The sequence below is a fragment of the Hyaena hyaena genome, unplaced genomic scaffold, assembly GCF_003009895.1.
Source record: "Hyaena hyaena isolate Hyena2069 unplaced genomic scaffold, ASM300989v1 scaffold_44, whole genome shotgun sequence".
Lineage (NCBI taxonomy): Eukaryota > Metazoa > Chordata > Mammalia > Carnivora > Hyaenidae > Hyaena > Hyaena hyaena.
In genome coordinates this window covers 1,289,796-1,314,246 of record NW_024080676.1, presented here as the reverse complement: position 1 = coordinate 1,314,246, position 24,451 = coordinate 1,289,796, and the positions used below count along the sequence as shown (strand labels likewise).

The 24,451-nt window shown below is 42.2% G+C and overlaps 1 protein-coding gene and 1 pseudogene across 3 annotated transcripts in view; both read right to left on the bottom strand.

The window, feature by feature from the left end:
- The window catches only part of EXOC6 (exocyst complex component 6), a 222,641-nt gene extending 200,148 nt beyond the window's left edge, over positions 1–22,493 (bottom strand). The window contains exon 1 of one of the 3 annotated variants that reach the window (XM_039230230.1): positions 22,337–22,493. In XM_039230230.1, the coding sequence (XP_039086161.1) occupies positions 22,337–22,458 (122 nt within the window). In that variant the 5' untranslated portion in view covers positions 22,459–22,493. Of the gene's footprint in view, positions 1–7,196; positions 7,328–22,336 lie in introns of those variants that run through there. The other 2 variants (XM_039230232.1, XM_039230231.1) reach the window with 2 other exon arrangements.
- Positions 15,028–19,631, bottom strand: LOC120230563 (annotated as a pseudogene).
- Positions 22,494–24,451: the final 1,958 nt, after the last annotated feature.

Here is a 24,451-nt window from a genome sequence, read left to right as displayed (position 1 = left end):
GTGGTTTTTAATTTACTTAACAGTATCTTTGAAAACCACATGTTCTCAATTTTGATGAAGCTTAATGTATCAATTTTTCCTTTTATATATAATGCTTTTGGAATAGTATCAAGAGGGCCGCCTGGGTGGCTCAGACGGTTAAGTGTCCAACTTTGGCTCAGGTCATATCTCATGGTTCGTGGGTTCGAGCTCCAATCAGGCTCTGTGCTGACAGCTAGCTCAGAGCCTGGAGCCTGTTTTGGATTCTGTGTCTCCCTCTTTCTCTGACCCTCCCCTGCTCATGCTGTTTCTCTCTCTCTCAGAAAAAAATAAAACATTAAAAAAAGGAATAGTATCTAAGAAATCTTTGCCTAACCAAAGTCACAAAGATTTTTTCCTACAGTTTCTAGGCATTCAATAGTTATACATTTTATATTTAAGTTTATGATCCACTTTGAGTTACGTTTTAAATTTGGTATGGAGTATGGATCAAAGTTCATTATTTTGCATGTGCATATGCAATTGTTTCACCATTATTTAAAAACACTGTCATTTTCTGGGGCACCTGGGTGGCTTAGTTGGGTAAGCATCCAACTTGGGTTTCAGATTAGGTCATGATCTCAGTTTCATGAATTTGAGCCCCTTGCCAGGTTCTGTGCTGGCAGCAGGGAGCCTGCTTGAGATTCTCTCTCTCCCTCTCTCTCTCTACTCCTTCCCTACTCCTGCTCTCTCAAATTAAAAAAAAAAAAAAACACTATCCTTTTCTAATGAACTGCCTTTATATCTTTGTCAAAAATTAATTTGACCATATGTGTGAATCTGTCTCTTACCCAGTTTCATGTATCTATTTGTTTATCCCTTTTTTTTTAATGTGTATTCTTTTTTGAGAGAGAGGGAGAGCATATGAGTGTGAGTGGGGGAGGGGCAGAGAAAGAAGGGGACAGAGGACTGGAAGCAGGCTCCATGCTGACAGCAAAGAGCCTGACACAGGTCAAACTCAGGAACCATGAGATTATGGCCTGAGCTGAAGTCAGATGCTTACCTGACTAAGCTACCCAGGTGCCCCGTGGATCTATTTATCTTGATGCTAACATCACACTGGCTAGATTACTATAGCTTTATAATAAACATTTAAAGTAGGTGGTCTAAGTCCTCCAGCTCTGTTCATGTTCTCCCAAGTAAGACTCTTCTAGGTCCTATGCATTTTTTTTTAATGTTTATTTATTTTGTGAGAAAGAGAGAGAGAGGCAGGGATGCAGAGAAGAGAAAGGGAGAAAGAGAATCCCAAGCAGACTCCGTACTGTCTGCTCAGAGCCCAAACTGGGGCTCAAACTCACAAACCATGAGATCATGAACTGAGCCCAAATCAAGAGTGAGACGCTTAACCATCTGAGCCACACAGGCACCCTAGTCCTATGGATTTCCATATGAACTTTTGAAATTGAACTCAGCTTATCAATTTCTACCAGAAAAAAAACCCCAAAAAAACAAACCAAAAAAAAAAAAAAAAAACTTCTGCCAGGATTTCAATTTTCTCCAAATCTAAAGACCAATTTGGGGAAATTATTTTGATAGTTTGTCTCTTCCAAGGAATCTGTCCATTTCTTCTAAGTTGTCAAATGTATTGGCATGAAATTATTCATAATACTCCTTTAATATCTGTAGAATCTGTAGTGATGTCACCTCTCATTCTGACCTTGATATCAGGAATTGCTAACCCCTGATAACTGGTATCTTCTCCCTTTCTTTCTCAGAGGTTTATCAACTTTACAGATCTCAAAGAACCACGTTTTCATTTCACTGACTTTCTCAATTGTTTTTCTATTTCCTATTTCACTGATTTCCACTCCAATCTTTCTCATTCATATTATTGTCAAATTGGCTTACATGCCACACCCAGTGCTCATCCCAACTAGCGCCCTCCTCAATGCTCATCACTCATTTTCCCTTCTTCCCCATTCCCCCATTCCCTCTCAGTATGTTCTCTGTATTTAAGAGTCTCTTACGATTTGCTTCCCTCCCTCTCTGTTTGTAACGATATTTTCCCCTTCCTTTCCCCTATGGTCTTCGGCTGAATTTCTCAAGATCCACGTGAGTGAAAATATATGGTATCTGTCTTTCTCTGACTTATTTCACTCAGCATAATACCTTCCAGTTCCATCCACATTGCTGCAAGTGGCATGATTTCATTCTTTCTCATTGCCAAGCTGCATTCCATTGTATATATACACTACATCTTCTTGATCCATTCATCAGTTGATGAACATTTAGGCTCTTTCCATAATTTGACTATTGTTGATAGTGCTGCTATAAACATTGGGGTACATGGCACTCCTGTATCCCTTGGGTAAGTTCCTAGTAGTGCTATTGCTAGGTCATAGGGTAGTTTTACTTTTAATATTTTTGAAAAACCTCCACACTGCTTTTCAGAATGACTGCACCAGTTTGCATTCCCACCAACAGTGCAAGAGGGTTCCCGTTTCTCCACAGCCTCGCCAACATCTGTAGTTTCCTGATTTGTTCATTTTAGCCACTCTGACCGGTGTGAGGTGGTATCTTAGTGTGGCTTTGATTTGTATTTCCCTGATGAGTGACATTGAGCATCTTTTCATGTGTCTGTTGGCCACATGGATGTCTTCTTTGGAAAAGCGTCTATTCATGTCTTCTGCCCATTTCTTCACTGGATTATTTGTTTTTTGGGTGTGGGGTTTGGTGAGTTCTTTATAGATTTTGGATACTAACCCTTTATCCAATATGTCATTTGCAAACATCTTTTCCCATTCTGTCGGTTGCCTTTTAGTTTTGTTGACTGTTTCCTTTGCAATGCAGAAGGTTTTTATCTTGATGAGGTCCCAATAGTTCATTTTTGCGTTTAGTTCCCTTGCCTTCGTAGATGTGTTGAGCAAGAAATTGCTGCAGCTAAGGTCCAAAAGGTCATTGCCTGCTTTCTCCTCTAGGGTTCTGATGGTTTCCTGTCTCACATTTAGGTCTTTCATCCATTTTGAGTTTATTTTTGTGTATGGTGTAAGAAAGGGGTCTAGTTTCATTCTTCTGCATGTTGCTGTCCAGGTCTCACAGCATCATTTGCTAAAGAGACTGTCTTTTTTCCATTGGATGCTCTTTCCTGCTTTGTCAAAGATTAGTTGGCCATACATGTATGGGTCCAATTCTGGGTTCTCTATTCTGTTCCATCGGTCTATGTGTCTGTTCTTGCGCCAGTACCATACTGTCTTGATGATTACAGCTTTGTAGTAGAGGCCAAAGTCTGGGATTGTGATGCCTCCCACTTTGGTTTTCTTCAATATTACTTTGGTTATTCGGCCTCTTTTGTGGTTCCACACAAATTTTAGGATTGTTTGTTTTAGCTCTGAGTAGAACACCGGTGCAATCTTGATTGGGATTGCATTGAATGTGTAGATAGCTTTGGATAGTATTGACATTTTTAACAATATTTATTCTTCCAATCCATGAGCATGGAACGTTTTTCCATTTCTTTATGTCTTCTTCAATTTCCTTCATAGCATTCTATAATTCTCAGCATACAAATCTTTTACATCTTCAATTAAGTTTACTCCTAGGTATTTTATGGTTCTTGGTGCAACTGTAAATGGGATCAGTTTCTTTATTTCTCTTTCTGTTGATTCATTATTGGTATATAAAAATGCAACCGATTTCTGTACATTGACTTTGTACCTTGAAATTTTGCTGAATTCACATATCAGTTCTAGCAGTCTTTTGGGTTTACCATGTAGAGCACCATGTCATCTGTGAAAAGTGAAGGTTTGACTTCTTTGCCAATTTGGATGCCTTTTAATTCATTTTGTTGTCTAAATGCTGATGCTAGGACTTCCAACACTATGTTAAACAACACTGGTGAGAGTGTACATCTCTGTCGTGTTCCTGATCTCAGGAGAAAGCTCTCAGTTTTTACCCTTGAGGATGGTGTTAGCTGTGGGCTTTTCACATATGGCTTTTATGTTTACGTATGTTCCTTTAATCCCAACTTTCTTGAGGGTTTTCATTAAGAATAGATGCTGTATTTTGTCAAATGCTTTTTCTGCCATCTATTGACAAGATCATATGGTTCCTATCCTTCCTTTCATTGACGTAGTGTATCACACATTGATTTGCAAATGCTGAACCAGCCCTGCAGTTCAGGAATGAATTCCACATGATCATGGTGAATACTTTGTTTTATATGCTGTTGAATTTGATTTGCTAGTATCTTGTTGAGAATTTTTGCAGATTTCTGCTCCAGTCTTTATCATCCTCTTTATCAGCTCCTTTCTTTGGCTCTTTTTTATTTCATTAGCTCTTCTTTTCCTAGCCTCTTAGGTTAGAAGCTAATGCCATTGATTTGAAACCATTCCTTCCCAGTAAAGATGTTTAGCACTATAAATCTCTATATATTCTTCAGATGTACCCCACAAATTCTGATGTGTTTCCATTTTATTCAGTTCAAACACTTTCTAACTTTTTTGTTTGTTTGTTTCTTCTTTCACCCATGGGTTATTTAGATGTGTGTTACTCAGTGCCCCAAAATTTAGGAATTTTCTTGTTTTCTATTATTGACTTCTAATTTAATTCCACTGAGGTAAGAGAACCATATTGTAGGCCAGCTCCAGTGAAAAGTGTGTGACATGCTTCTCATTTAGTCATTGGGAATAAAAAGTAAATCTGGAAGAGGCACCTGGGTGGCTCAGCTGGTTACGCATCTGACTCTTGGTTTCAGCTCAGGTCATGATCTCATGGTTTGTGAGTTCAAGCCCTGCTGCAGGCTCTGCGCTGGCAGTGCAGAGCCTACTTGGGATTCTCTCTCTCTCCTTCTTTCTCTGCCCCTCCCTCACTGTCTCTCTCTCTCAAAATAAATAAACGTTTTTTAAAAAATCAAGAAAGGTAAGGCTGAAAAAGTCTCCTACAGAGAAAAAAAAAATAGAAACAATATCAAAAGCCAACAGGCCAACGAAAAGATAATTGGGAAGTAACAAAAATTAATCTAAACTAATACTAAACTCTCTGAACCTCAGTTTTCTTATTCCTGTACTTGGGAAAGGAGAGAGGGGTGTTTAGATACCCAGGACATTAGAGATCTTGCTTATTTTAGTTGTTCACTGCTGTGCCCCTAACACCAAGTATGTGGTAGGCACCTTGCTGTCCAGGTGAACTGATGTCCAGGATTTGCTTCAAAATAATCCAGGGTGAGGGAGAGTGGACAGGGGAAAAGACGGACTGCCACTGGCCAGCGGCTGAACTGAAGCTAGATGATCGCTCCGTGGAAGATCATTATACTATTTTACTTTCATCTTTCAAAAAAAGGGTTTTTAAAATTTTAATATTAGCACTTAGTGAAACCTAGGGAAAAATCAGTAATAGCTTAAACACTGTCCAAGAGAAAGGACTGCTAGCTGTGCCTTCTATGTATACGTAGAGTCTGCTTGTAAATGAGATGACAAGGGTATATATATAGGATGAGTATGAGTCACTGGAGTTGGCCAAAGAAAATAGCGTAGGTTTCAACAAAGTAAGGTGACACAATTCCCCAGCAAAAGAGAACAGAATGATAACACTGTGAATACATATATTCTATTTGTGTCACAAAAGTCTCTCAATATATTTCAAATTTTTCCAAGTAATTTCATCTCTTTTTAAAGATACTGCCTAGCGTTTTTCCCCAACAGGAAGTATCTCCCTCATAACCATATAGATTTTCAAAAACTGGCTGTTCTGATAACTACACCACATACTATACTTTTTCAGTTTCAGCATGCAATGAGGAAAAGAATGCTTCCTTTTCATCTATTATTTCTACTTTCATTACCAAATGTACAGGGTTTTATGAAAAGAAAAACTACGCTGGAAAATTAAGGAAATACACCAATTATGCTTATCGTAGCTAGCAGGAACTTCATGTGACCAAAAAAAAAAAAAAAAAAAACTGATCAAGTGCTTACCACAGGCTTCGCATTAGGGGCACAGCAGTGAACAGACAAGGTCTCTAACATCCCGCGCATCTAAACATCCACCCCTTTCTCAAGTAGAATAAGAAAACTGAGGTTCAGAGAGCTTAAATGATTTTTGCCTAGGACTGCACACTTCTTCAGTGGTAGGACTAGGGCAAAATACTCCAGACTTTCAGGGCAAGGTGGATTTACATTATAATTTGATATGGCTTCACTTGATACTACACCCATGGGTCCACAAAACATACAGTGCTTCATTTCTAGGAAGTGTATGCTGAAGAAAATACTGTTAAAGCACAATCATTCCTAAGTACCCTAAGTGAATAATAATTTCATTATTATCCTTACGAGAGGTGAACCGCATTTTTCAGTAATCTACACCCAAGGGAGGGCTCGAACTCAAGACACTGAGATCAAGAAGAGTCGCATACTCTTCCGACTTGAGCCAGTCAGGCTCCTCTGAAAGGCACTTCTCGAGGAGAATGACTAACCTAATATAGTGGATCACAACAGTGTCCGGCTGATACTCTACTTTTAGGGCAGCAGTTTTTCAGTCTGGAATATTCGTTATTAGTACTATTTTTAAAGGGTGCAGATCTTTCTTAAAACAAATGGGAAAGTTAATGCAAAATTAATGAGACGTTCATAAATAAGTAAAAGCTTCCCTAACTCCAGAAAGCGTGCCTGGCGAGCGCTCTGTAACACTAGCACGCTCCTGAGCATCAGCTCCTCCCCGCCGGCCCACGCTCCTTTCTCGCCCACTCCGGCCGGGCTGAGCGGTAATCGTGCCGGCGTCTCCCGCCCAATTTCAATTCTCCCACGCCCGCCGCAGCCGCGCGCGCCTCGGCGCCTCAGTCACGCCGGCTACTGGCAGTTAACCTTCGCCTCAGCACAGCCACCAGCAGCCCCGCCGGCAGTCCGGGAGGCCCAAGGCGCGTCCCCGAGACCCCAGGCCAGGGCCGGGCGGCGCCACGGATCCCGCGGTCAGAGGCGCCGCTGTGGCCACACCCACCGGCTGGGTGGTGACAGCTCCTGCCGCGAAGGCAGGCCTTGCCGACAGGTGCAACCGCCCGTTCGGCCCCTCCCCGCCCGGGCCGGACCCAGGTCTCGGCCCGCCACCCTGGAGCGCCCCCACCCGCCTCCGCGCGCACCACCTGTCGGGACGCCCCTCGCGCGGCCGGTGGCTGACGCCCCTCCCGGCTCCTGATGAGCGGCCAGCGGCGGCAGCGCGAGGTCCCGGGGGGATGAGAGTTTTACCGAAGGGTGGGTCCCACGCAGGCGGTGTCGGTGCTCTCGATCTCTTGCAAGATCCGCTCATGTTCCGGAACTGTGCCCAGACCCTCGCCATTCTCCGCCATCTTGGTTGGAAGCTGAGGAGCCGGTGAGGCGCGGCGCCGCGCAAACAGCGAGGGCAAGCGGCCTGAGGCGCGCGCGCAAGGGGGCGTGGCGAGCGGGGAGGCGGCGCGGGGGCGCGCGGAGTGCGAGGGCGGCGGCACCCGGGCACGCGACCGACTCCCGGGCTCCGCTCCAGCACCTGTCCGAGCGCAAGGTGCTGTCGACCCAGGCGAGGAGTGAAGAGGCGTCGCCTTCCGCTATCCCCTGCTATTTGCCCCTAGTTGCTATCTAGTGACAGACCTGGCTTTACCGTACATTCTTGTAGTCTGTGCCAGACCCTCTGCTACGTGCTGGAAACACCTTAATAATGAAGCAGGTTGACAATGAAATAACCTCCCGCGATCTGTAATAAAAAAAATTACGGGGACATTTAACAAGGAGGCCTAATGTACTCTCGGTGGCGAAGAGTCAGAGAAAAGAAAATGTGCACTCAAGAAAATAAAAATTGTGTGTGGGAGTAAGATTTATTTTAGGAACGTGCCAAGCAAATCCCAGCTGTCGACCATGACTTATGCTCTGGGTGCACTACTGCTCTGGGGAGCCATTATCTGCCTGCAGGAAGTTCACAGTGGCCAGTCTTGACCCTTTGTGGCAAAGATACAAGTGACTTCATGTCTTGGCCCTTCAAATCCTTGAACCCAAGTGCCTTCCAGTTGCTGTAGCTGGGAGGTGGAGGGGTAGAAACTCTTGAAAGTAGCAGGCAATAGAGAGAGAGAGGGAAGGGGGGGGGGGTCCTTCGGCCAAGTACTAATATAGGAGTGTCCTGCTTAATGACTTGTGGGACGCTGAGTAAACCAGTTTGTCATGACCAAAGCAACTGAGGAAGATAATCAGGGAATGCAAACCTAGCCCTGAGGGACACCTCTTTTCCAGTCCCCATTAAGCCAAGTCTCTGAACTCCTCTTTGAGTGAATCACACACTTTCCTATCCAGCTGTGTAACTCATTCCCTTCAGTGAGTTTTTACTAGAAGCTTACTTCCATCTGCCTACCCACAAAAATCCTGGGAGGGGCTATTGCATGGGCTCTCAAAACAGGTGTCCTCAATTTAATTCCCTGCTCCTTCACTTCACAGCTGGGTGACACTGAGAAGGACCCTAGTTATCTCTTTCAGTTTCCACATCTGTAAATGACCACAACTGTAGGGTCTACCTCATAGATGCATTATCTTACAGTTCTGTAGGTTAGAAGTCCAACAGGGATCTGTCTTATTGGGCTAATTTCAAGGAGTCAGCATGACTGTGTTCCTTTCCAGAGAATTCATTTCCTTACCTTTTCCAGCTTCTAGAGGCCACCCAGAATTCTTAGCTCAGGGCCCCCCTTCCTCATTCTTTAAAGCCAGCAACACTGCATCTCTCTGACCATTCTTCATTCTTCCGTAGTCACATCTCTCTCTGATTCTGACATAGGCCTTCAAAGTTTCACTGCTCTTGGGGCACCGTGGTGGCTCGGTTAAGCGTCAGACTTCAGCTCAGGTCATGATCTTGAGGTTTGTGAGTTCGAGTCCCACGTTGGGCTCTGTGCTGACAGCTCAGAGCCTGGAGCCTCCTTCAGATTCTGTGTCTCCCACTCTCTCTGCCCCTCCCATGCTCATGCTGTGTCTCTCTGTATCTCAATAATAAATTAAAATGTTAAAAAATTTTTTAAAAAAAGTTTCGCTCCTCTTAACGACCCCTGTGATTAGTTTGAACCCAACCATGTAAGTCTGGATAATCTTCCATCTTAAGATCTTAACTTTAATCACATTTGCAACAACCCCTTTTGTCAAGTACAACATATTTACAGGTTTCAGGCATTAGGCCGTGAACCTTTTTGGGGAACCATTATTTTGCCTCACATATAGTTAAGGGCCCTAGAAACCTTACTAACATACATAAATACCCTCCTTTCTATAAATCTGAAATTGCTGTCCTCCCTGGAGGCCAACTCAATGTCTCTCCCTCATAAAGATTCCTCTGTCTAATCACAACCTTCTCTGCTAATTCTAGACTCGATTTAGCACATTTGTCCACTCCACTACCAATTTTTTTTTAATAGTGTGCACTTGTTTTGATTAGTTCCTTTCCATACATCTGTGAGTTTTGTTTGTTTTTGTACACTTGGTCCCCTGGGAATCAAAATGTGACTGATCTGAGTACACATTGGCGTGGATGGCCAAGGAAGGTCTGCTACATCCAACTGCCCATTCTACCAAGAAACCCCATCACAAGCCTATTTCCACTATCTCAATGGTACAGAAGAATCCAGATCTTCTCTGGGAAATCACACTTTCTCAAGATGTAAGAATATGCCAAAACAAAACCAAAAAAATGTCTTCCTGAGGCCACCAGCACTGTCACACTATGTTAAAGACTTGAAGTTCAGAGATGACTTTTTTTTTTTTTTAATTTTGCAATTCTGTATAGTTCCCCTTGGAGTTCTACATGTGGCTGAGAGAAAGGGGTTTTGAAACCAGACAATGCTGAAGATCAGAAGCCATTGGAAAGAATTCAAGATGAGTTAGAAAGGAGCATTTCAAAGAGTTTTGAGCATAAGGCAGGAGTTTGATTAATCTATGATTAGTAACAATTTGGAATTAGAACAATAGGAAATTGTAAAAAATTCGTTTTTAAACTTACTCTTTATATATTGACATATATAACATTTATATAGTTGTATTCAGTTGTCTGAATAGAAATCTGTAGTATTAACAGCAAATGTGTAACGCAAATTCCATGATGCCCACTTTTATCAAGGGCCTCAAAGCAAGAAACAATATTTATGGACTTTTGTGAGAGGACATAAACTTCATCCATTCCTCTGGCTATTTAAAATTTTATCTGTGAATCAAGCCAAGTTCCTGTACCTAGACCCCACTGTTTGGGCCCTTCATGCCATTTTTTTAATAGTGAAAAACGGAATTATTTTCTTAGCCGACTGAGTCTCCAAGTGTCAACCACCACCATCTGGTGTTAGTACATCTGAAATTCAGGTTCAGCTCTTGAGAGGGGAAAATAAACTTTTTGAAAATCGAACCCGAAACCAAAACATATGAAATGAAGACAGATTTCTATCTTCCTACAAAGAGAATGGAAATCCATTTCTCCCTGCAGGAAATGGCAGACACTCTTAGCTCAACTGATGTGCAGAATTCATTGTTCTGAAGAGTCAAGCAAGGTGTAGAGAGCAGGGCAAGTGGCACAGGCCATCTTCTTACTTGACAGCTCTCTCCTGACAGAGCATTCCTTTCCTGAGCATTCATTACCCAAGCCCTTTTCCCCTTCCCTTCACCAATCCTGACACCATCTACCCCGACCCAGTCCCTGTTCCGGGAAGCCAGCCCTGCTTTGGTACTCCTCACTCCAGGCCTATTTCAACACCTGCCCGTAGAAGTTACTTCAACATAAGCAGCAGTATCTTCCCCTCAAGTCAAGTCAAGACAGAAGGAAGTCCATTTACCACTTCTCCTTCTGAAACAGCTTTTGCTGGTTCCCTTTATGACTTCTGACATTTCCGTTAGCACCTGAAGTTTTATGCTAAGAACTTAAAGCTAAATGTTCTAAATAACTGTGTACATTTAAATTTTAGACATAGATATAACAAATGTATAAATGTGCAAAAAAAAGCCTATTCTAATTCTATTCTAAGTGATACATTTCTAAAAAGGCTGTAATATAAAGAATTTCAGTTATAGGCCAAAATAAAAACCATACTAGCTATATATTGAGCACTATTTGCTAAGCCCTTTATATCATCTAATTTAATCTTTACTAACTTAATTAGTAATTTAACTGGGAATTTAATTAGTACTAAATTTACTGAAATCTAATTTAATCCTATAGGGTACTTTCACTATCTCCAGTTTAATATGAGGAAACAGATTTACAGAAATTAAGTCACTTGTCCAAGGCCACACAGCTAGTAAGCTGAAGGTGGAGCTATTAACCAGTTCCTATTTCTCCCATCAATTAAAAAAAAAAAAAATGTCAGCCAAGAAGCATATGTTTCAATGTTCTTTTACCCAGGGGATAGATGATTTAACCAGTCTGGTCTGAGGAGGCTGGAGGCACACACAGGCAGATTGGGCTTTTTTTTTTTTCAGTTAGTGGATATTAACTTCCAGAGATTCACTCAAAATCTCTCTTCTGGACTCTTAGGAAGGGAAAGATAAACTAGGAAGACTGGCAGGAGAGGAAATGCACTCTGTGTCCAGCGAGGAAACTAACCAGCAAAGTAAGGATTTAACCTGTAAATAAACTCTTAGTCATTAATGACTTAGACTTTGAGCCCCTTGTCTACAAACTCATAACCAATCTTGGCAAAGCCCTCTTCCCCCACCTCCCACCCCACCAGAAAGAGGCTGTAGAATGCAGCTGACTTGGTCTGGTATTTAACTACTTGGGTTCAAATTCCAACTCATCTTTAACTAGATGTTGGGCCTCCAGAGAGATAGTGAACTTGTCTAAGCCTTAGTTTCTTCAAGCGCAAATTAGGGACAATAAGAGCTCCTAGCTCACCCAGTTGTGTGGGATTAAAGGACATAATATATGCATGTTTAGCCCAGAGCTCAGTCAGCATTAACACTAGAGACCAGAACTATCAGACATTTATTTTTTTAATTATTATTCATTTTTGAGAGACAGTGAGAGAGCTAGTGGTGGAGGGGCAGAGAGAGAGAAGACAGAGGATCCGAAGCTGGCTTTGTGATGACAACAAAGAGCCCAATGCGGGGCTCAAACTCACCAGCCACGAGCGAGATCATGACCTGAGCCAAAGTCAGAGGCTTAACCAACTGAGCCACCCAGGTGACCCCAGACATTTATTTTTAAACCAAGAGGCCCAGAAGTTAGCTTCCTCTTTGATAAAATACAAATAAAAACCAGACACATAAATGTTCTTTTCTCTAATCATTAACAAAATATCCTAGTTTTATATCAGGGTTTTCTGAACCTGAACTTCATTTTTTTTTAATGCCTGATGGACAGAAACTGCCTGAAATGTGTTTCCTGCTGTAGGAGAGGAAACAGGACCATGGCCTTGGGTTAGACTCTTGGTTCCAGATCTACTACAGTGAGCCCTCCAGATCTCAGAGAAGTCAAGTGCCTCTTTGTTCTCCACGGAGGCGGTGCTCATCCTGTGAACCACATATTGTGATGCTAAACAAATTGCTGAGTCTGTCTCCACTTCCAAGGGCAGGCACAATGTCGGTATTGTTGGCCTTCCAGCCCAGTTAATAGTAGTTAAATGAATGACTCACAGGCAGATACTTCTGGTGTTAAGCTTAATGTTATGAAACCATGTTTCATGAGGTAGGTACATGTCTACAGAAAGATTCCCCTCTCCATTCCTGGGAACCCTATAGCTGACTTCCTGATCTTCATCTTCTCAAGACTTTGCTAATATCATTCCAATGCTTCTTAGGGAGTGTCAGAGCCGTTATCACGTTATTGTAGAACTATATCAAAATGTAAAGTAGAAGCAGTTCTTTATACTTTGGCTCTAATAACAAATCCTTCCTGGTTGCGTTTTAGCTGCTCTTTGGGGTTGTCCTCACAGCTGCGGTCCTTCAACTTCTGCCTTGTTGGCGCAGTGACCTCCAGCGGCCACACTCTGTAAGTACAAGAGGATGTGAGGAGCCCAGCCAGGCCCCAGGGGATTCCTACTGCAAAATCAGGTCCAGGAATCTGTTCTTCCGTAAAGATCTGTACCCCATGGTGGAGAACAATAGAAGGAAATTTGAAATTGGAGCCAAATAAAGTCAGTTTTTATGAAATATGGGCCAGTCCTCAGAGAAGTTCAAAAGTAATTAGCCCCAGGTTCTGTTCATTCAACAACTGTTTTTACTGAATGCTTGCTGAGTGCCAGGCTCTATGCTAAGCTCTGCTTTGCCTGTATGTGACCTGTGCAGTTGTTCTTGGCTTAATGCTCTGCCATTACCATCTTGTAATTCTCAATACTTTTTGAACAAAGGGGCCTGCATTTTCATTTTGCACTGAGTCTGGCAAATGATGTCACTAGTCCTTCCTTCAGACCAATGTCCTGAAAGCTCCATTAGCTTGTTCATCCCAAAGCTAAACATTTTTGAGTCCCTAACTGGGCAATTAAAGAGCAATATTATTTTCTCTGAGTTCCATTCTAGCTTTTCCTTCCTCTGCCCTTCAACCTCTAGCTTATAACAGCCACTATTTTCTCTTCTCTTTCTTTCCATCTCTTCACTGTTGGTTTTGCTGTTCATCATGCTGTTCCATGCATTCTCTATTCCTCCCTCTTGTCCCACTTAGTTTTCCTCTATTCCTTTTGCCCTTTCTCCCTCTCCTCTCACTTGTCCTATTGTTCTTCTCTTGGCAAAATGGATTTAGAAATGTAACAAACGTCATGTAATGAAATAATAATAATGATAATAGCTGACATTTACACCTTGGCCACTGCAAAATAGCGTCCCTGGAACTCCCTATGTCTCACCCTGTTTTGTTATTCATCGCAGCACTTTATTACTACTTTTTTTTTAAGTATAAAACTATCAACTGACCGCTGTTTACCAGAATTTACAATAAAGTAAACAATATAAGGCTGGATAACATTCCAGCTACAAAGTTACTGTTTTTCCAGTTTCAGCTGAACCAGTAACTCAAATACAGAGAAGATTGAGCCTCCATGTAAGGAATGAGTTGGAATAAAGAAAACACATGCAGTTCAAGAATTCAGATTACTAAAAAGCAAAAAAACAAAACAAAAAAAAGAAGTTAGATTACAGAGGTTTGTCCCCCAATCTATTCCAGCAGGTGCTAAGTTACCAACATCTCTAACCATCTGATTATGACTAGGTTTCCATGGATGAAGTCTTGGACATTCCATGAATCATGACTTTTCAGTCAATATAACAAAGGGATTTCAATTTTTTGAAAAGGAGTGGTTCACTAGAAGGAACCTCTAGATATCTAATTAACTAAGTTTCACTCACCTCACTAAAATACACCAGGACTTGTCTAGTTTTCTCATGTGGGTAGTGAGACTATTGACAGTGATAAAACTTTCCTTTCAGGGATCTTACAAATAAACTTGCATTTATGTAACTGTAGATATGGATATGGATTCTAATATAGCTGTTTTTAAACTGCCCAATTTAAATTGTTTACATTATATCTAAATTGTCCAATTACAAAATTTGAAAGGTTAAGGCTTCAGGAAAAATTTCAATTTAACTTCAAGTGATTTACTTCTTACGTTGCTAAAAATGATGGCATCCCAGAAACATGGGCTTATCCATGGTTATAAAATGCTGTTTTTGTCTGGGTAAATGTTAAAAAAAAAAAAGAAGAAGAAGAAAACCATTTACATACGTATTTTAAGTACACACACACACACACACACACATACACACACTCAGAATGGTCCTTAGGCATATAGGAGTTAAACACAAATTCTGACTGAGTAACAACTGTGAAGACACCCCCAGCATTTAGAAAAGGTGTTCTCTAATGCAGGGGAATAATATGCCATGGTCTCAAATATTCTTTTCTGATAAAGGAAGCAACTACAGAAAGCTTTTATTTGTTCAAAGTAGCCAGTGCTGGAGATGCAAAGAACCCCAACAACACTCCCAATATACTCAGAAATGAACAGATCAAACTTGATTTTCATTAGCATGTTATTTCTTCACACTAATAAATCAAAAAACCAAGACCCAGATGCCATATATGTACCAACACAAAGAATTACTGAGATGCATCTTCTGGACAAGAAAGGCAAGTTAGTCTCTCTTCATAAAAAACAATTACAACGTGAGGACATTTCATATTTGCATCTTTTGCCAGCACCAAGTCCTCCTCTTTTTCCATTTCATGAGAAACATGAATTCTCCACTGCTGTCTGTGGCACCGATTTTTCCTTCAGGATCAAGCGCTTTGGCAAAGCCTCTTGGTTCAGCAGCAGAATCTCTTTTCTTCTTTGACTTGCTATTGTCCGATCCACTGTCAGATAAAGATTTTCTGTTTATACCATCTTTTTCTTTGCTAGCTTTTTGGGAATTAAGAAATACTGCAATTGGGGCACCTGGGTGGCTCAGTCGGTTAACCATCCAACTCCTGATTTCAGCTCAGGTCATGATCTCATTGCCCATGGGATGGAGCTCCACATTGGGCTCTGTGCTGACAGCCTGGAGGGCGCTTCGTATTCCCTCTCTCCCTCTCTCTCTCTGCCCCTCTCCTGCTCGCTCGTTCTCTCTCTCAAAATACACACATAGACATTGTCTTAAATTTATTTTTAAAAAAGAAATCCTTCAGTTAACTCTGGCCAATCTAAATTTTCTTCAGGTTCCCAAGCGTTGTCAGCATCCGTAAATCCCTGCCACTTCAGGAAATACTCCACCTTTGATTCACTACATGTTGGTCCCGTACTTCTTCCACCACAAATTCTTCTGGCTATACCTCTTCTACTTTTTTTTTCTCTTTCCAGAATGAAAAGAAAGTTTTTGCAATATGGTTTTATTGGAGGCCCTTTTTTTACTGCAGACTTGAAGAGCCTCCAAGCTGTTCTGGGTCCGGGGTCTCCCATGTCCCCAGCTTGGGTTGCCTCGAGCTCCAGCCACATCTGAGGGGGTGGCCCTGGGGAGCGGCACCAATACTACTTTTTTATTTGCTTATTTCTAGCTCCCTTCACTAAAACACAAGGTCCCTGTGAGCAGGAATGTCCAGGTCTTCATCTTGCTGTATCAATAGCAAGACCACTGACCATCCTAGACCCTTGCCTGCCCCACTATAAGTACTCCATAAACATTTATTTATTGAGTGAATGAACAAACGAGTGAGTGTGCATTTACTATGTATGACGCATTACGTTAAATACACTTCATGCCTGGGGGCACCCGGGTGACTCAGTAGGTTAAGCGGCTGACTCTTGCTTTTGGCTCAGGTCATGATCTCACAGTTCCTGAGATCAAGTCCTGTGTGGAGCTCTGTGCTGACAGTGCAGAGCCTGCTTGAGACTCTCTCTCCCTCCCTCTGCCCCTGCCCCTGCTCACACATATGTGTGTATGAGTGCATGTGCATGCCTTTGTGCCCACTCTCTCTCAAAATAAACTTTAAATACATACATACATACATTTCATCCCTACTTGATGTAATCCTTTCAGTAGCTCTACTAGTAATTATAGACACAAAATTCGAATCTACATCCTCTGACTCCAGAGCCCATTCACTTCACCAGTAGGTAAACAAAACTGTCCCCCTGGTTAGGATACTTGGTTCCCAGGTATAAAATGTTTTTCAGCTTTTCTCTTGTGTTGCACTGAAGATCAAACAGCTAATGCTGTCATTTAAATGTTCAACGGAAACTGGGCAACTACACAGCTCACTGTCATCGGGGACCCTGTGCTTTCCTGAGATGCTGCAGACACGCAGGCCTCAGTCACAGTCAGGCCCACATTGATTCATGAACAGTTTCTCTGGACTCCACGTTTTATCCACAGCACATGGATTAAATGCAGTGATGATATTACGTTTGTATAAAATATAAGCATCAGTAAATATAGTTTTGAGAAAAGGATGCCTCTCTCCTCTGAATGTTATACAACCAAGATAAAATTTACATTACTCAGTATTTATTTCCCACTTGCACAAAATTTCAGGATGTTGTGAATGCTTGTTTACTTCAACATTCTATACATTTATTAAATTATACTGGAATATATAGCCTGGATGTAAATTAGACACAATAATAGCTAATATTTATTGAGCATTTACAATGTCCTAGGCAGGCCTTGTGCTAAGCACTTTGTATACATTAACCATTTGAGATGGGTTATATTATAATCCATATTTTAGAGTTTCAGAAACTAAGGCCAAAATCAAACATCCAATAAAACCTGGACCTTTGATGTTAATCAATATATTTAATGGGATAAGATTTAATAGAAATCTTACATTTCTGAAGGTATAAACAGCAAGAGCATTGTAGAATATCTACAGGTGATTTAACAAATTATATTTTTTTAAATCATCCCAAGATTTTATTGTGTATACGGTTTATGTTATGAGTTGGATTTTTTTTTAATGTTTTATGTCCCTTCCTAAAAGCATGTTATCTTCATTCCTGAAAACATTAAAGTCAAAGAAATAACAATATCCTGTTTGTTCTTAGACTGGTAAAACTTCATGGTCAGCTTTTGGAAAAGAGCCCGAGAGAGTCTGTGAATACAAGTGTAAAACAATTATGTTATCATAAAACAATTACAAAAATTTCTTCTGGTACGTCATCTTGTACAATTCCCTTTTCCTCCTATTTTTCCCAGACCTCTGTAAGGCCATTCTTTGGATACGTCCCCTTTCTCTACTTCCTACTAACTTTGCAGTGCCCTCAACCTGCCCTTACCTTCTCTCGGATCCAGCTACAGCAGTAAGACATGCCGTGATGTGTGAACCCAAATGTCTAACATACCTGCAGAACCCCAAGGCATAATGAGCCCAGGCAACCTCCAGGTTGGAGTCAGGACCCATGGGGTGGGGCAGGTCTAATGGGCAAAGCCTGGCAGCAGGAAGTTCTAGTGTGAATACAGTAAATGTTAGGAACTCTGTCACTGCCTTGTCCTAAGTCCATAATGGCCATCACTAATTTATCAGAATCATCTCCAGTGTAAGATTCGGGAAGCTGCTACTGAGGATTTGGAACTGACTTGCTCCTTGAGACCTAGTGACCATCCTTGTTAAAGGACATTGGTAATGCTAATAAGACTAGTCCTAGTGGTTTCTGGGAGTGTGGCTCCAAACAGCCCTGAAGCTTACCAGGGACAAGCATGCCCCCCAGATGGAAGAGCTAGCAAGGAGCTGGACATATCTAGGCCAAATGGAGGGACTGGAGTGAAAGTCAGAAAACCTGAAGAGAGGGGTGCCTGGGTGGATCAGCTGGTCAAGAGTCCGACTTCAGCTCAGGTCATGATCTCATGGTTTGTGGGTTCAAGCCCCACATGACAGCTCAAGCCGAGCTGACAGCTCGGAGCCTGGGGCCTGCTTCAAGTTCTGTGTCTCCCCCTCTCTCCCTATTCTTCCCCCACTCATGCTCTCTCTCTCAAAAATTAATAAACATTTAAAAAATTTTTTTAAAAAGAAAATCTGAAGGGAATGAGAAAATCCAGTGGAAACTGGCATACTGGTGGTAATGTGGTGAAAAGAGTTGTGCTCAGGGCAAAAGGGTTAGGGCAGCAAAACTAATTCCAGACCCCCCACCCCTGCTGGTGAGTTTCAGCCTACCAGCAATCTGAATACCCAAAGCCAAGCTATACTTGGACAACACAGGCACTAGCAGGAGACCTTTCCTGACATTTCTCCCATTTCTCCTAAATCCACTCACCATCTGCACAGCTAATCTCAAATTCTGCTTTTCTACCCTGGAATTTTATTCCCCAAATTCCCATTTTTGTAGTTGCCTGCAATGTCTTTAATGGATATTTCACCAGCAACACAAACCATGGAAAAACATAGGGTCTCAGCTCTCCCCAAAAACTCTCTCTCCTTTAAACTCAATACTATAGGCAGTTGTGCCATTTTACATAAAGAATGAAAAGAAACACAGGACCTCGGAATCATCTGATTCTTGTCCACTTTTCCACACACACAAAAAAGGAAGGCCAAAGGAGCAGACCCAAGGTCCCATTGGGGGAGTCAGGCAGGAGGCAGGCTGGACTATCTGGGAGAAGCTTGCTGTGGGAGCAGCCAAGTCTGAAGTCAGGCAGAGGGGAATGCAGCTGGGCAAGACGGAAGAGACTGTGGACCAGACAGTCCCTAAAGACATGACACCCAGTCTCAGCAAACCCCCCCAACCCCTCGGGGAGAGGAGACCCATTCTGACACATGATGTGTGGGGCTGAGTGCTAGGAAACTTGCACACCCTGTGAAAGAAGAGCTGTTGAGTCTCCCTTCAATGACATGAGCAAAAACTATCTCTGAGTCCTGAGTCACTGAGCTCTCGGAGCTCACCTTGTTAGAGAAGGACACCCCACCTGGCTCTGACCTCACACTGACCTTGAGCAGGGCACCTCAGACTCCCTACCTGGAAAACAAAATGGGCATGGGGAGGAAGCTAACAGAATGTAAGATTTTAGGACAGAAAATGCTGGCTGATGCAGTGCCTTCCCTCTGTGACAAGGAAAAATGAACAGGAGAACTTTTAGAACTTCTCTCTCTCTCAGTTCCCAGGTACAGGGCTTTCCCTGAGAATGTTTCTCCCCTGTGTGGTCAGCCCCACCCTCTACTGTCCTAACCCTTCCCTCACTGTCTCCTCCAGGCCCTCGCGGCAGGGCCCGTGCAGCCGGCTGGCCAGTCGGCATCCGACCAATCCACCTTCCACTGTCTCTGCCTTTAGAGCTTGCAGCTATTCAAATACTTCCACTGCCTCCTATTCTTCCCTGAAATGATAACTTTCTCTCTCAAATGCCTCCTTCTTTCTTTTGCTTCACAAGGTCACTATTAGTTCGGAAGCTCATACAAATCAGTTCAACAAATATTTATCTAGCTACTCCGCTAGTAGAATCTTTTGCAGAAGACACTAAAATATAAGGAAGATACATTCCTGCTCTCAGGAATCTGTAGCTTGAAAACAGTTATAAAATAACAACACGTGTGCACGCACACAAAAGTGAGAGTCAGAATAAATGCTCTGGATTCTTTGGGGGCTTCAAAGGATGGGCATTCACATGTGGCTAGGGGATCAGGAAAGGCTTCATAGAAGACAGTATTTGAATCATGCCTTGCAAGGCAGGGCTAAGAGTGAATAATAATAGTAATAATAATAATAATAATAAGCTATGAACACAAGAGGAAAATCTCAGGACACGTTGTCAAATAGTAAACAATCTTGTTCAGCCAAAATGGAAACCTGTCTCGATTTTCCAACCCTGATACTTGACCACACAGCTGACGTGTTCTATAAGAGCAGTGGAACGGAATAGTTGACACTGGAATATTGATGGCATGCATAGGCATGTATAGAAAGACATCAAATGTCAGCCTAAGAAGACTTCATCTCATTAAAGCAAAGATTCAGGAAAACTAACTTTGGTTAATATTGTCCCAGATAAAGTTTTACTAGGAGCTCTGTGTCTACCCTCCACATAACATTGGGGTGTTTTAGCTAGTGCTCTCCACCCTTGTTCAATAACCCAGACGTGAAGTTACTAGTGGATTCTACAGGTCCACTCTGGTGGTGACAGGGCAACACCTGGAGAAGATATCAGTGCTGCCTCCCCTCTTGAGAGTAACACTGGGAGAGTGTTATGATGGCCAGATCTACACTGACTTTTTTTCTTTAGGAAGACCAGGTACAAGACTGGGGATATTTGCCCTCACAACAGAGGGTAGGAAAGCTCCAAGATCCAAAGCAGGAAGTCAGGTCCAGTATCACCAAGACTAGGGACAGTTCCATGGACGGATGACATATGTAGGTGTTGCCCAGGGTTGTGAGACCAGGGGAGAGGGTCAGAGGTTGAAGGCCAAGGGCTCTGAAGCAGCAATGGCAGCAGAGGCCACAGTAGCTAACACATGTCTAGGCTCCCTCACCTCTTGTCTTGTTTCCCTTTATACTTCTGATTTAGCCACCAGGCAAATGCACAAGTTCTAGAAGGTGCTGGTACAATATAAAGTCTGTTCCATATGGAAAAAATTACTGAGTTTCTCACTAGTAAAACAGCTTTGCGGGGGGCACCTGGGTGGATCAGTCGGTTAAGCCCCCGACTTTGGCTCAGGTCATGATCTAGTGGTTTGTGAGTTCGAGCCCGACGTCGGGCTCTCTGCTGTCAACACAGAGCCTGCCTGCTTCCCATCTCTGTCTCCCTCTCTTTCTGCCCCTCCCCCGCTCTCTCTCTCTCAAAAATAAACAAACATTAAAAAAAAAAAAGGTCTGGTTTCTTCTACCTATTAAATAGGGTAGAAATAGCCTGCCCTTCTTCATGGGATGTTCATGATGCTTGGATAAAATGAAATGTAAGGAAAAAATTGTAAGGAAGTTTATTTTACAACTGTACCTACATATTGATAACCCAAGAATCAACCAATAAAGAGCTATACCTTCCATACCCCCAACACTACCTTAGGCCCTTTGAAGAGATTCAAAATATATTTAAATGCAAAATCAAATTTAAATATTTGGGAGACATTTACTCAGATTTAAACTGTAGTGTATTTCAAAGTAACTTGGCCCTGGACCCTTCCTGAGGATGAAGAGACAATACCTTCCCCCACAAATCCTTTTATTTAATTAACAAATATTAGCCAACAAATATTTATTGACTGTCACTATCAAATTCAGTGATTGCCATTTCATTCCCACACTGATAAGTGTCAGTTACAGGTAGGCAATCAGAATGAGTTAAATTTTTAAAGCTGCTCTTTTAACATAAAGATACATGGTCTTTCATTTTAATCCTGTTCTTGAAATGTGCAAATTAATCCCCATATTACCAAAGAAGCTATTTTTAAATCGTATGTGGAAAAAAAAAAAACAACAACCCCATATCGGAGAGGTCAGCACATCCCTGAGAGTAACAGCAATGAAAATAAACACTTAACTTTTTTTCCCCCTAAAACTCACATCCACCCAAACAGAAATTGATTTCACTGACATGTCTAATTGTTCTCAATGTTTACTGCTAGGCGATATTTTAGAGAAAACCATTGAAATCTCATAAAATAAGAGGGGATATGTATTTGGAGATGGCCTGAGGCCCTCTTTGATCTCTCTCTTTTTTTAAATGAGGTTATTTATTTTTAATATAACCCTTTTTGATCTCTTGAAAGTCATTTCTATTCTTTAAACCTTGGGGTGACAGATCAGGAAACAAATATAATGCCAAAAAAGTGAATTGTTTATTGTAATTTCTCTAAAGATAAGAAAAGAGATACAGGTTTTGTATATACAGAATTTTAACTTTTTTTTCAAAATCCACTTTTTATTCTGTTATAGAGAAAAGTACAAAAAAAAAGTGAATAAGACTGCCCAATCACCACGAAAGAAGAAACAAATATAAAGGAGTCCTACCTTAATGTCGCTTCAATGGGCAGCTCAAAAGACTGAATCTCAGCCACGACATTCTCATAGGTCTGATCTGGGTCTTCTTCCAACATTGTTCCACATGCCTCTGAGTTTCCAAATGCAGACATCCTATTGTGAGCGCGCCAAACAGTTGTAATTTATAAAAAGCAATGTGGGTTTTGTTATAATTATTATAAGCGTTCTCTGCTCACCCAGAGCAGCGGCAGAGGCTGAGCTCACAGTCTGACTTCACGCTACCAAAATCTTTGCTTCCAAGAATGTTGCACAGCTGTTGCTGTCCGGTCTCCACTTATAACATTTTACTTATTATTAACCTTGACACAGTTCAGAAAGTTCCTGCCTGATGTCTGCTGCGTTTATTTATTTGTTTCTCAAAGACAATGACTGCAACCTAATTCTTTGGTAAGAATTAGAACCGAAACATATTAAAAAAAAAACAAAACCCTATTAACTACAATTGACTTACCACGGCACGTATTTTAATATTATTTATGCTCAGTACAGAATACAAGACCTCCTGCTAGTTATTCCTGCGATTACATCCTTGCCCACAAACCCAAGTAGGCAGCTTGTCCAGGAACAATGTAACCTCTTACAGGATATGATTTTGAGGTCACTGGGCCAGTTCCCTGGGTCCCCCTTGTGCTCTCCCTCTCCACCATAGTCACTGGTGTGTGTGCGTCCATTCACAGAGCCGTTCCCCCTTCTGTCCCCGGCTCAAATCCTCGCTAGGCACTTCTGCCTCACTGTGAACGAGTCTACCAGATTGCTTCTGCAGAACAGGTTTGGATGGAGAGGGAGAAAGTACAAAGATGTCAGGATGGGAAGGAGGCAAATTGCTGAGAAGAAGAAAGAATGCAGGAAATAAAGGCCCAAAATATCAAGGGCAAGTGTGGCCTACAGCCAGCCTCAAGATGGTCTAAAAATTAAATGGCACATATTTCCCATTACCTTTTTCATTAGATCTTCCTCAAGTTCAAGTTTAACCTCATGCTTCCTTGCCCCCTCCTAGAAAGTTGGTATTTAAAGGGATGGCTAGTGGGGCGCCTGTGTGAACTAGTCAGTTAAGTGTAGGACTTTGGCTCAGGTCATATCGCCAGTTGGAGCCCTGCGTGGGGCTCTCTGCTCTCAGCGCAGAACCTGCTTCAGATCCTCTGTCTCCTTCCTCTCTCTCCCTCCCTCATTCGCTTAATATCTCTCAAAAATAAACAAACGAAAAAAATAAAATAGATACCTAGCAACAGTCTTCTATGTGAACCTATTTTTTAAAGATTTTCTCAGATTTTTAAATTTTGCTCTGTAAAAACAAGTAAAGTTATTTCCCCTAAAAATGTAGTGTTTATATAACCACAAGGCATATGTCATCAATTGCATCGATTTTTCACTTCTCCCTGCATCCCGTACCCTTGCCAGTACCTCACCAAGGGCACAGGGTTCTCCTCTGACCCAAGACCTTGGGCTTAGCCTGTGACTTCTGCTGGCCAACCATAAGGCACAGCTCTGAGCTCTGAGCCTAGGCTTTGTGTGGTCTCACGTATTTCTATGCGTCCTCATCCCCCTCCGCCATCACCTGGGAACACGTGCCCTAGCTAGCTTGCTGGTCCAAGGAGGATGAGAGACACATAAACTCACAAAACTGCAGGAAGAGGCACAAATTCCCATCCAGCAGCCGCAGCTTGAAGTGACACCGCCCACCCAAACCTGGGCGAGGCCAACCATGACCCACCGAGCCACAGACACAGGAGCGATAATAAAGTTACTGTGTCCACCAGTGAACAATGTGTCACGCAGCAGTAGCAAACCAGCACCGCATTCTTTGTTTGCTCCAGCCCCACACGCAGCCTCACCTCTCAGCCCCACCGTTCGTCCACCACAGGATGGACAGATGCAACAGGGGTCCACCTAACACCTTGTCCCCCCAGAGGAAGTGGTGATGCTCTCCTTCAAGACTTGACACGGAACAGTGACTTTCCACCTTGTGTTAAGGTAGGGTTTTAATTTCTACCAAATTATCAGATTATTTCAGAACAGAGCATCTAGTTTATTCATATCAGTATTTCACCTAACACTTAACCATTACCCTGTATACAGTAGGTGCTC